Source organism: Cynara cardunculus (assembly GCF_001531365.2).
Source record: "Cynara cardunculus var. scolymus isolate 2C chromosome LG 16, CcrdV1, whole genome shotgun sequence".
Classification (NCBI taxonomy): Eukaryota; Viridiplantae; Streptophyta; class Magnoliopsida; order Asterales; family Asteraceae; genus Cynara; species Cynara cardunculus.
The window spans coordinates 13,141,496-13,154,286 of NC_037543.1; the positions used below are offsets into that span (position 1 = coordinate 13,141,496).

The following is a 12,791-nucleotide window of genomic DNA, read 5'->3' on the forward strand; positions in this document are numbered from 1 at the left end:
TCAAAACTTCATTTTATGATAAAATAATAATTTCTATCAAAATATTTTCAACACCAACCGGTCAACAATCCGGTCAACAATCCGGTCAAGCATCATCCGATTTGAACACTTAAGATTAAAATCAACTTTGTCCGGATATCAAGTCCGGACAACATACCACATAAGCTTTGGTCGGTTTAACACTTAGAAGCAAAATCATCTTTATCCGGACATCAAGTCCGGACAATACCCTACACCACCCTTGGCCGGTTAATCAATATCCGGACAATAAGCCGCTCAAGGCTTGTCCGGTTTAAACTAATCCGGACAATAAGCCGCTCAAGGCTTGTCCGGTTTAAACTAATCCGGACAATAAGCCGCTCAAGGCTTGTCCGGTTTAAATACTTATCGGGTCACTCTTTGTCCGGATAAACACTTAAACAAAAATATGCAAGGTTTCTTTCTAAAGAATAATAACATGAAACATGCAAATAAAACCAGTAGTAATTTTACACAAAAAGGTTTAGAAACCACTCACCTTAATAAGTTTTTGAAACCAAATGCTTGAAACCAACCCTTTTGAAATCCAACACTTGCAATCCGGCCAACACACTCTTTAAAGCATTCAATTTTCTCAAAATAGCAGGAAGGGCAAATGAAGAGGCTAAGCCTCCTATTTATACTTTTCAAAAGCAGGAAGTCGGCTAAACCGCCTTCCTTTCCCCCTTATCCACCTCATGCTTAGACTCACCATGCATACATGCACACACATACATACCTACTCCATGTATGCATAACATGCGTGCACCCATATTTATATATATATATATATATATACACACACACACATATATATATATATATAATACATATTCAATTAATCCATAATTTCTCATACCGGTATGTATTAATTATCATGCTATCACGTAATCATTTAATCAAATAATCACACATTAATTACCTTGGGTAATAACCAGGATCCGGTTATCACAAAATCGAAGTAATAGATCAATGAAGAAGATGAAAACATGTTCGTAACCATAAAAACCTACCTGCAGTCTTTGATCGAGAAGATGAAAATAGGTTCATAGATGAGAGGCGTTTGTTTGATAGGAAGCGATTAATAGGAAGCAGTAGATGAGAATCGAAGGGTGCGACTAGGGTTTATTATTTCTAATGAGAATATTTTTGTCATTTATACAATTTTAGATTTAATAGATTTTAATTTCATCACTTTTATGAAGAAATGGTGAAATCCTCAAATAAGGGAATGTTTGGAATTCAATTCCATCCATGGACAACCAAACGTTGAAATGATATTTTGGTTAATAAAGTTGACTATTCTAATTTCATCAGATTCTGACGAAACAAACGCCCCTTAAAGTTTCATCCATAAAGCCCTGATAGCATCTAGAAATTTATAAACCAAAATATATTCACTATAAACCAATACGATATGATACAAGGACACATCAAAGCTAAACCGGATAAAACAAACTATTCTTATCACAAAACCCTAACTTAGAGAGAGAGAAAGAATAATATCTAATAAATCTAAAAGTTGAAGCAGACTAAATGAGAAATATGATGACAAAATTTATATAACAAAAGTTACAAAACCAGTCCTTCAAGTTTGGTACGTAGATTTTGTAACAAAAGTTACAAAAACAATTTGGGGTTTATGTAACAGAAAAGAAGTGAAATCACTTGGAGGAAAAAGAATTTGGGTTCTGACTTCATATATTTTCAAGCTATCTTCTACTGGTCCATAGACCCTTAGTGTAGATATTCACACAAATGTGATTCCACACCGTACCTAGTCCCTAATACTACGGTGTTCATCTAATCATCTAAACTGCACCGCGAAGTACAGTTTAGAACTTCCGTGAAGCGATTTGCACTTTTTACCAAACTGCACTACGTGGTGCCGTTTTACGGTTTTGAGTTATCAAACCAATATTTATTATATATAATAATTAGGTTAATTTATGAGTAAATTTTAAGTTTTCTTAGATTATTTGTAATTATGTAATTATGTATTTGGAAATTGAATGTATTTAAATTTTTATTTGTTTGGACTGTGGTCATTTATCGTTGAAAAACTCGAATTATTGGATTGTAAGCGTAAAGTGTGTTAGGTACAAAGATGTATAAACCGCACCGTTTGTGGTGCAGTTTTTTACGGTTTGAGGTATATGCGATGCAGTTTAGCTCTAAACCTCATCACGAACACTGTTACCTGATAATGATAGATGGTCGACAAACTTATTTCATATGAATACGTGATCTGAAATTCTCAATTCTTTCTTAATGTTTAATTCCTACATGTATTGCCATAACTAAAAGAAGTTTCTTCCTTTGCTACACTTGATTGGGATTCGATGTTGAGTTCTCATTTAGAACCCTTTCGGAGTTTTTTATGATATGGTTTCAAGATTGAGTTTTTTGGCTTTGATTTAGCAGTTCATAACATACTAAGCAATTCTGAGTAGAGGTTTAATCCTCTAGCTTATAGAGCATCTATTAGAGCTACCTGGAAACGATTGCATGATGCCACTAACCAACTTATTGATATGCCCAATTTGTTAAGGTATCGCTATAACACATCATTTTTTTAAAAACATGAGCTCCCACTGAAGTTCCTTCTACCATTTGGCATTGAAACGGGGATTCAGTGACATCCTACCTCTTTTAGCACCCCTTCCCGTTATTCGAAAAAGAGGTCATGTAAGAAATCAGATGAATTACACCATCTGCTAACAATAAAACATCAATAAATTAGTTGAAATATAAACCATAAATTTTCATTTCTAAGATATAAATACCGTGATATCAAACCAAAACTAAAATCTAAATTATCAGCTGAAACATATACTGAAATAGAACTTTTAAATAAATATCTCACGAAAGTATGCAACTCCCATCAAACAACCTGTGTCGAAAGAAAAGCCTAGCGTGAGCTAAATGCTTGATACGGGCTTGGATAACAAAATAATCGAAGGTCGAATATTTTTATAATCGGTATATTTGAAGATCAAATATACAACAATTTCAAAGTGAAAATAACTCCACAAACCAAACATATATAAGTTGAAGCAACAATGCATGGCTTATTACATCGAGTACCTTACATAATAGAATCATAAGAAATTCAAATTATAAATATACTATAATAGATGTGTGCCTCCAAGTGTAACCAAAGTTGGAAGGTTGCATGATGATAGAGAATTCGTATTTGGGATTGGTTAAGCAGGACTGAACCGGGATCGATTTAAGACCAGTAGGTCAGACCAATAAGGTAGGAGACTGGTCTGGTTAAGGGACTGTTGATTTTTTTTTTTTTTTTTTGTATCAACAAACTGTTTTTATTCTATTCTTTAGTAAATCCCCTCAAAAAAACTTAAAACAAAACCAACCCAGTTAAACCAAACCAAACCAAACCAAACGATCTAGTAAATCCCACTTGAAAAAGTAGAGTCAGGGGTGAGATATACGTAAACCTGACCTTTACCATAAAGAGTAGAGGGAGTTTTTGGGTGGTCGCTTGTGCAAGAGTGTGAGCAAACATGTAAAATGATCAAAGACTAGCACATTGTAAACATAGAGTGAAGAAAAAGATAAGTACATTGAAAAACAAAGACAAAGGAATGTAAGGTGAAACACGCACAAGTAAAGCAAAAACACAACCTTAACCTAAACTGCTAACCTCTCCAACTCCCTTCTGCCAACCATGCAAGCTACAAATACTCTGCAACTAGTTTGCTACCCTAGTCTTCCATTTCCATGTACTCCTATAAGAGGTTATTATCATCATAAATACCTAAAGATGCCATGTCCATCCTCATCCAACGTCCTCGTTGGTTTTCCTTCCTCCTCACTCCCTCAACTATCACTTTTTCTACTCTCCTTACTGTCATGTCGTCTCATACAAATGTGCCCAAACAATCGGAATCTACCTCTCATAATTTACCTGATACTAGGACAACCCCAACTTCGTCCAGAAAACCTTACTCGGAATTATATCTATCAAGGTCCACCTAAGCATTCTTATTCCACAACTTCCAACTCCCTCTCAATGACGTCATCCAACATTCCGATTCATACACATAGTTTGTCTGATTGCTATCTTATAGCGGGTATACAACACTCTTGTTGCAACTCTTCACTTTAGTCGCCTTACCTTTACCCCTCTTTTTAAATCATGGATCCTTAAATAATTGAAATCGTCCATTATTCTATCTGCTCCCCTTGAACTGCACCACATTTTTTTTGGCTTAGAACGATTGATTCACAAACCTTGTGTTTCCAAAGTTGCCGTTCACTGCTCCAACCTCTCCTCGATCCCTATTTTCGAATATGCTACGAATACAATGTCGTCAGTGAATCACACACCCCATGGAACACTCTCCTGATCCCCTAGGAGTCCTCATCCCAAATCACATCTGTCTGTCTCATCCACCGATGTTCTAACACAATATGCAAATATAACCAACATGGAAGAGACATCAAATTTGCAGTTTTTGATCCAATAAACTATTGGAAACCAAATATTTACTAGACATATAACAAAAAAAAACAGTAGGTTCATATATTAAAAAATATGGACCAGTTAAGGGGATTGTTCCTAAAAGTTGTACGGTTATGGAGGGATTGGTTCATGGCTGCAAAAGGTAAAGGTAGGGGTCGGGCCGGTTTGCCCATATCTATATGATACTACGTTACACAATAGCAAAAACAAAACAAAACAAAAGCTATGGTCAACCCATACGCCTTCCAATTATTCAAATCATATGGAAGAGGTTCATCATGTTTATAGTTTGAAAACGGTCTATTTTGAATAACAAAATCTTATATCTTGCATGTCAACACATTTTTTGTATTATAGACGATAAATAGACATAATTCATACCATATACTATAAACGTGTCTTCTAAAAGTATGGATAGCGGCGCGTAGGAGCCATGACCCTCCTATGCACCTCCAACACACAAGACCATGGTAGAAATGTGGGAAATCACACTTGTAACAAAAGAAAGCTATAAATTAGCAGAAACCGTTATTAGAGCGGTTGGTAATCACCATGATTACAAGAATAAGATGAAAACCGGCAGCTGTAACAGTGGATAAATATGGAACTTGTATATACAACAACCTATAGAAGGAACATGAAGAACAAAGGAAGTAAGAATTCAAAGCCATTTTGTTTTCGGAGAGAACCTTCAACTCAAGCAGTCGCTGCAGCCTTTTCTTCTTCCTCATGTGCGGGCTGAAGGGTGCAAATAAGGTTGCGATCACCATACACATTATCTACACGGCCTGTAACCACAAACCAACCAAAAACCATTGTTAATAACGCATAGTTACACCCAAAAAAAACGAGCTTTTTTCCATAAAGATTGAGCAAGAAACGAACATGTAGTTGGCCAGAACTTAGCAGCACGGAGCCAAGGGGCAGGGTAGGCTGCATATTCTCGAGAGTATGGTTTTGTCCACTTATCGGCCATGAGCAGTTGAGGGGGATGAGGAGCTCCCTGTGAATGCAATTTCAGATACAAATCAATTTCTTTCATATCATAAGAAATTTACTCAAGACTGGTAAACCAAACCAAACCAAACCAAACCAAACAAGTCCAGTATATCCCCCGAAGGTGGGGTCGAGGGGGGGGGGGGGGGGGGTAAGATAGTACGCAGAACTGACCTCTACTCAAAGAGCACATACATTTACTCAAAACTGAGAAACCAAACAAAACAATCCCAGTACATCCCAGCTGGAGGTGGGTTTGGGGGTAAGATGTATGCACACCTGACTTTTAACTAAGAGCTAATTTACTCAAAACTTGTAATCCAGATCAAACAAAACGAGTCCAGTATATCCTACCTGGAGGTGGACTCGGGTTTGTGGGGGGGGGGGGGAGACTTGACCTCTAACTCAGAGCAGAGAGATTTACTCAAAACTGATAAATCAGACCAAAAAAGGAGCCCAGTGTATTCCATCCAGGGATGGGATCTGGGGGGTAAGACGTACGCAGAAAAATTTACTCAAAACTGATCATACTGACAAAATACCTTGATAACATTGTTTGTGATATCAACTTTTCCCTTCTCAATTTCTGCTATTTCCTGTCTAATGGATATTAAAGCATCACAAAACCTGTCCAATTCTGCCTGCACATCAAAATTTCAATTGCATCATCAAAATAGGAAGATAAAGCATATGGAACACTTTGTGATGCCCTCAAATTTCAGACAGAACGGAATGTACCTTGCTTTCGCTTTCAGTAGGTTCAATCATTAGTGTCCCAGGAACCGGCCATGACATTGTTGGGCCATGGAATCCATAATCTATCAGACGTTTAGCAACATCTTCTGGTTCTATTCCAGCCGTAGTCTAAAGTTTGAAAAGTAAAGTTAGGCCCAAAAGATGTAATGTAGATTATGATGGTGGTGACTGAAACTTACCTTTAAGGGTCTCAAATCAACAATAAATTCATGGGCAACGGTTCCATTGACACCACGGAAAAGAATGGGGTAGTGACTCTGAAATGTGATCCAAAAGGAAAGAAATTAGTTTCCCAAGTAATGGGAGGTGCGATCATACCAGAACTAATTAGTATTAGGATGTGTGACCCCCCCCCGGAGAAGTCGTCCTGTTGCACCCTTTTACTATTTCAAAGAAAAAGCGTTTAATTGTTCAAGAAAACGGACCTCAAGACGTTTTGCCATGTAGTTTGCATTCAAGATGGCTATCTTTGATGCATCTGTAAGTCCCTTAGATCCCATCATGGCAATGTATGTGTATGATATGGGCAAGATAAGTGCAGATCCCCAAGGTGCTGCAGAAATGGTACCAAGTGGCTGAGCCGTTTCGGGGGCTGGTAAGCCTCCTGTTGAAACCTATTAATCAATATTTTAAATCAAATTAGAAAGTGAGCATAGGAATCTACAACAACCATTAAGAAGGAACTCTCCAATTAATCCCTCATCTCAAAATAAAAGCCCACAATGAAAAAGGCACTCAGTTTTAGATATGTATAATTATTAGAGTTCTTTAATCAATTAAATGACAATTTTTATTTTAAAAATAGAGGGGGTAATGGATTTCTCCATCTCATAACTAAGGGGAGAATTGGAAAACAAGCACCTACTTTTGAAAGTGGAAACTTATTTTGGGACAAACTGAAAAGACACTTATTTTGGGATGACGGAAGTATTATAAACTTCGGTGCTTACCACAGGGTGAGAAGGCAGATACGGTGCCAAGTGTTTCTTCACACCAATTGGACCCATTCCAGGACCACCTCCACCGTGTGGAATGCAAAATGTCTTGTGAAGGTTCAGATGACAAACATCCGCACCAATCCATCCAGGGCTTGTTAGGCCAACCTGCAAGAATACAACTTCTTCACATCCACCACTATATATAAGCAAAATCATTCATCATCACGGGTAGATTATGCAAGAAAATTGAGCTTCAACAACACAAACTAGAGATATCATATCAGTTAAAAGTATACTTTGCTTGTTCTATCGCAGAAGACATGAAAGGTTCGATAGAACAAATAAAGTATACATTTTGCGAAAAGGGTATTTTTGCGACTTGACCCATGACATTTTAGTCGCACAAGAATAACCTTAATGGGAAATGATTCTAAGGGGCCGTTTACCAACACAACCTAGGTAAGCGCTCACCGGGTAAGAGTCATCACCCTCACTAACACCAACACTACGAGGTAAAATTCTCGGTCATCAAAATAACATAGGAGATTGATGGTAAGCGTCTCTTGCCAGGTAAGCGCTAACCTGGTAAGAGTCACCACCCTCACCACTTACCGGGTAAGATTGATTCTCGGTTAGCAAAATGGCACAATAAGATTATAGGGAAAGACCATCATCTCTGACCAGGTAAGCGTCTCTTACTCGGCGAGAGGCAATAAGTGTTTAGTTACCTGGTAAGAGGCAGTAAGTATTTCGTAAACAACTCCTAACTCAAACATTCATTATACCTGAGCATTCATGTTTGCTCCATCCATGTAAACCTGACCTCCATTGTCATGAATAATTTTGCATATCTCATCAATACCCTCTTCATAAACTCCATGAGTTGAAGGATATGTAACCTGAAATTTGGAGGAACACAAGAAGCTTATGTTTTGTAATGGTCCCACATCAGCTAGACAAAACCTTTGAGAGATTCAAAGGGGTTCCACATATCCTAACATATTTATTCCTGATAAATTCAATAGCATTAAAAATAAGCATTACTTGACAAAGATATGCATACCATTAGAGCAGATAGGCTCTCCTTGTTTGCCTCGGCAGCCTTGCGTACCTCTTCAATATTAATGTTACCTTTAGAGTCTGTTCCAACAGTAATGATTTTCATGCCACACATAGCAGCACTAGCAGGATTTGTTCCATGTGCTGATACGGGAATGATGCATACATTGCGATGATGATCTCCTCTTGCCTACAGTCGATCAACATAAATCTTCTTAAATCGACTCTAAATTGGACTAAAAATCTATAGAAGTTGAATTGCAAAAAGAGTTCTGCATTTATCATGATATTAGGCTTCATTATATACCATATGATACGCTCGGATAACCATCAGCCCAGCATACTCTCCAGCAGCACCAGCATTTGGTTGCAAAGAGAAAGAATCAAATCCAGTTACGGTACACAACATATCCCCCAAATTCTTGAACATTTCCTGAAAATAAATGGCACAGACAATTATAATATGTGTTCGATCTTATATTAGACAACAATATAACTTGAAGTCACAAGTGAATAAAGACATCATGATTACTTGATATCCTTCTGCTTGTTCAGTAGGGGCAAATGGATGCATATCTGCAAAGGCTGGCCATGTCACGGGCATCATCTCTGTAGTTGCGTTAAGCTTCATTGTACAAGACCCCAAGGGAATCATACTGTGGCACAACGAGAGATCCTTTGACTGCAATTTGCTGATATATCTGAGTAGGTCATGCTCCGTGTGGAAACTAAAGAAAACAAAACGAGAATCATGTAAGTCCTCTAAAGATTGGCCTCATTTCGTTGATCGGCTGGTAAACTGTGGAACATTACATATTAACAAGATTTTCCCGTACTGAGTAATAGGTAAACTTTAAATAAGATATTCAACTTGTGACTATAAAAAGAAAAAGGTGAAAAGTTGGCTAAATAACGAGGGCATGATAAAAGAACTTATAATGAAGCTTCAGGGTCGGGGTCGAATCACACTAGGTGCTATCAACTCCTTTGGGACTTTCAGATATGTGGAAGTGAGGAACCACATCATATTATTGTCCAAAAGAGCCATTGAGGAGAAAGAAGGGTTCCGACACATATTGAGGAAAAATGGTCCAAGACTAGCCGACGTTGAACAAACAGGGACCAAGGGGTTGGCCTAGTGGTAATTCACCTAGATTTGGTTAAATGACCTTCTCACAACTATTTTTTTTGAATCCATGACCTTTTGACAGTTTTGAGAATGCCACTTGTGTACACATGAATGCCTAGAAACTTGTTAAAAGGTCAAGAATTTGAAAAAACACTTGTCATGAGGTCATTTAGCTAAATAACCCGGTAATTCACCTAGATTTGGTTTCTTGTCTCATGAAGCATAAGACCTATGAATTGGATCCCACTATGCATTATCAACTCCTTTAGGGGCCATGCCCACGGGGCGAGAGGCTTGTAAATTGCCCAAGCCATGTGGAGTGACAGCTTTGCATGGACTCCATAGACTAGATAGGCCAAAATAAAAACGTCAGAAAGAAACTTACGAGTTAAAAATTGGATGTGTCAAATATGGAGTCTCCCTTACAAGCCCGGAAGGGATAACATCCTGAACCTCTGGTGCAAGAGTTGCGGCAGTGAATGGCACCTACAAACAACAAGAATCTTTAAAGCTGTTATCTATTTAGAGATAATCATCGTAGCATCTGAATGAACACAATACTCACCGGTTTCCCCAACGCAAAAACCTTAAACAAAGTATCAACATCCTCAATGGTGGTTGTTTCATCAAATGACACAGTTATCTGAAAGAAACCAAATTTCAATTAATTTCAAGAATAGAACCACTGTTAGCAAACATAATCAACAGCGGAAATATACTTACAGTGTTTTTGTCCAGGATACGGAGATTCATCTTGTTTTTGTAAGCTTCTTGAGCTATTACATTTGAATCGGCACATGTGATCTTCACAGTGTCAAAGAAGGGGAGATCCTGAACATCTACTGTCCCAAGTTTCTTCAGTCCAGCAGCAAATGTTGCAGCAAGTCCATGGGTTCGTTGTGCAATCGTCTTTAGGCCTTCTGGTCCATGGTAAACACCAAACATAGCAGCCATGTTTGCAAGCAATGCCTACATAATAACAAAATGTTTTAACTACAAAAGGGCAAACAATAGAAGGGAGAGTACTAGTAAGTTTTCCCACATCAAAATCATATCCACATTAAGGAAAAATCACAAAACTAGCCAATTTTGCCATAAAAATTCACTAAATAGCTAGGTTTTTTAACAGTATCACGAAATAGGCGGTAAATCTGTAAATTTGCTACGTAAATATGGCCCAGAAATACTATCTTCTACTTTTCCACTGAGATATGGCCCATCATGTGACTGGAAATGTCTGAAAAAGTACAATCCGCAAATTTGCTTAGCCGATTTGCGGATTGTGTGGCTATTAATGATATTAAAAAAAATCAGCTATTTGGTGAATTTTTAAGCAAAAAATGGCTATTTTGGTGACATTCCCCCTTATTAACCAGTAATTTTCGTTTTGAAAGGATGTATAACAGCTATTCAAATTTCAAACAACAAATATATCTAAAGAAACTCAAACTCACAACCCAATAATTGTAGAGACCAAGTCATACTATCATAAGATAAAATTGTTCTAATTCTGCATAATTCTGCATATTATTCATATAACAGAAATGCTAAAGAACTCAGATTCAGCAAAAAATGATACCTGAGCTGTACAAATGTTGCTGGTAGCTTTGTCCCTCCTGATATGTTGCTCCCTTGTCTGCATTGCCATACGTAGAGCAGGCTTCCCGGAAGAATCAACACTAACACCAATAATTCTTCCGGGCATCATCCTCTTGTACTCTTGGGATGTTGCAAGAAACGCTGCATGAGGACCTCCATACCCCATCGGAACTCCAAATCTTTGAGCCGAACCCACCACAATATCAACTCCAAATTCACCAGGAGGCTTCAAGACAGTCAAAGCCAACAAATCACTAGCCATCACAACCTTAACACCATTCGCATGTGCATTCTTAACAAATTCTCCATAATCCAACAATTCCCCTTCAGTCCCAGGATACTGGACCAATACCCCGCAAACATCACCAGATGAGTAATCGAAATCTTTCAGATCGGCTGTAACCACTTTTAGATCAAAACCATCTGCTCTAGTTTTGCAGATATCGATCGTTTGTGGGTGGCAGTTGCTTGCAATGATGAATGTTTTCTTCTTACCCTTTTGAATATTGTTGCACATAGCCATAGCTTCTGCAGCCGCGGTTCCTTCATCGAGCAATGAAGCATTCGACATGGGCAAACCAGTGAGATCCGTGACCATGGTCTGGAAATTGAGCAGGGATTCAAGTCTTCCCTGAGCAATCTCAGCCTGGTAAGGAGTGTATTGGGTATACCAACCTGGATTTTCCATAATGTTCCTCAAAATAACAGGAGGAACAGATGTGTTGTAATACCCCATACCAATAAAGGATTTGTAAACGCTGTTCTTAGAAGCTAAATCTTGCATATGTGCAATCATTTGAGATTCAGTTAAACCCTCATCAAACTTGGGGAACTTCATGGAGTTAAGACGAATCGATTTAGGAACAGTAGCATCAATGAGTGAATCCAGATTCGGAAACCCAACGAATTCGGACATTTTGGTTTGTTCTTCTGGTGTGGCAGAGTTATGGCGGCGTGGGAAAGTGTCACTGGGTTTCAAAGCTTCGATCGATATGGATCGAGATTGAGAACCAAACCCATGAATGTTTCTTTGTGATCTAACATTTCCATCACAAGATAGATATGGAGATAACGAAGAAACATACCTTGAAGACGAATACAACGCAGGTGATGGTGAGTTTTGTTTGGTTTGTGAAACGAGGCGCCTGAGGATGGCTTTGTTTGCTAGCCTGCGTGCACGCTCCATTGCTAATGGTGAAATTGGATTGAACTGAACTTGAATGAATCAAGCTCAACACCCACTTCAAGAAAAGTGGATTACAAGTGAAGGATCTCCAATGCTGTGTGTTTGTATGTTCTTATTTTAGTATTTAACAGGGAGAGTGGGTTGGTGATAAGGGGCTATTGGGAATATACTGGCCTCACACATACACACGCATATATATATATGACTAGGTAAGACAAAGTTACGATTTTGGTCCCTAATCTATGCACCAATTGTCACATTTGACATCATACTTTGAGTACGTAAATCTTTTAACATCTTTGTTAATATTGTTATAATATCTCCAACATATCTATATCTATATCTATATCTATACTATCTTATAAAATATTTGGCTAAAACTTTTAAAAATTGTTAAAACTCTTAAACTCGTTCATCCCTATCCGATTTCATCCCATATCTGAATTCGTATAACTAACTGCAGATAAACACAATCAAATACATGATAAACATTTCATTTTAAATATAAAAAATCTAAAATATAATTAGTATAATCATTAAATTCTAACAAAATACTTAATTATTATCTTTATAAAATTTATAATATTAAACCAAAAATAAATTGTTTTATTATTAAACTTA

General features: G+C 37.6%; 1 protein-coding gene across 1 annotated transcript; it reads right to left on the reverse strand.

The window, feature by feature from the left end:
* Positions 1 to 4,999: 4,999 nt before the first annotated feature.
* On the reverse strand, positions 5,000 to 12,330 carry LOC112529159 (glycine dehydrogenase (decarboxylating) A, mitochondrial). The gene is made up of 15 exons (XM_025140259.1): positions 10,965 to 12,330; positions 10,109 to 10,354; positions 9,951 to 10,028; positions 9,771 to 9,871; positions 8,789 to 8,984; positions 8,564 to 8,689; positions 8,261 to 8,446; positions 7,983 to 8,096; positions 7,210 to 7,362; positions 6,685 to 6,873; positions 6,439 to 6,516; positions 6,242 to 6,367; positions 6,046 to 6,144; positions 5,393 to 5,510; positions 5,000 to 5,295 (listed from the first exon to the last, which is right to left on the reverse strand). Exons 1-15 carry the CDS (start codon positions 12,168 to 12,170, stop codon positions 5,204 to 5,206), a joined length of 3,108 nt encoding a protein of 1,035 aa, XP_024996027.1. The 5' UTR covers positions 12,171 to 12,330; the 3' UTR covers positions 5,000 to 5,203.
* Positions 12,331 to 12,791: the final 461 nt, after the last annotated feature.

Excerpts from the sequence above, each read along its gene's own strand:
- LOC112529159 (XM_025140259.1), bottom strand. The coding sequence starts at position 12,170 with ATGGAGCGTGCACGCAGGCTAGCAAACAAAGCCATCCTCAGGCGCCTC. Across the intron at positions 8,985-9,770 it reads ACACATCCAATTTTTAACTC|TTTCCACACGGAGCATGACC; the intron begins GTAAGTTTCTTT and ends TGTTTTCTTTAG. Across the intron at positions 6,368-6,438 it reads TTGATTTGAGACCCTTAAAG|ACTACGGCTGGAATAGAACC; the intron begins GTAAGTTTCAGT and ends TTCAAACTTTAG.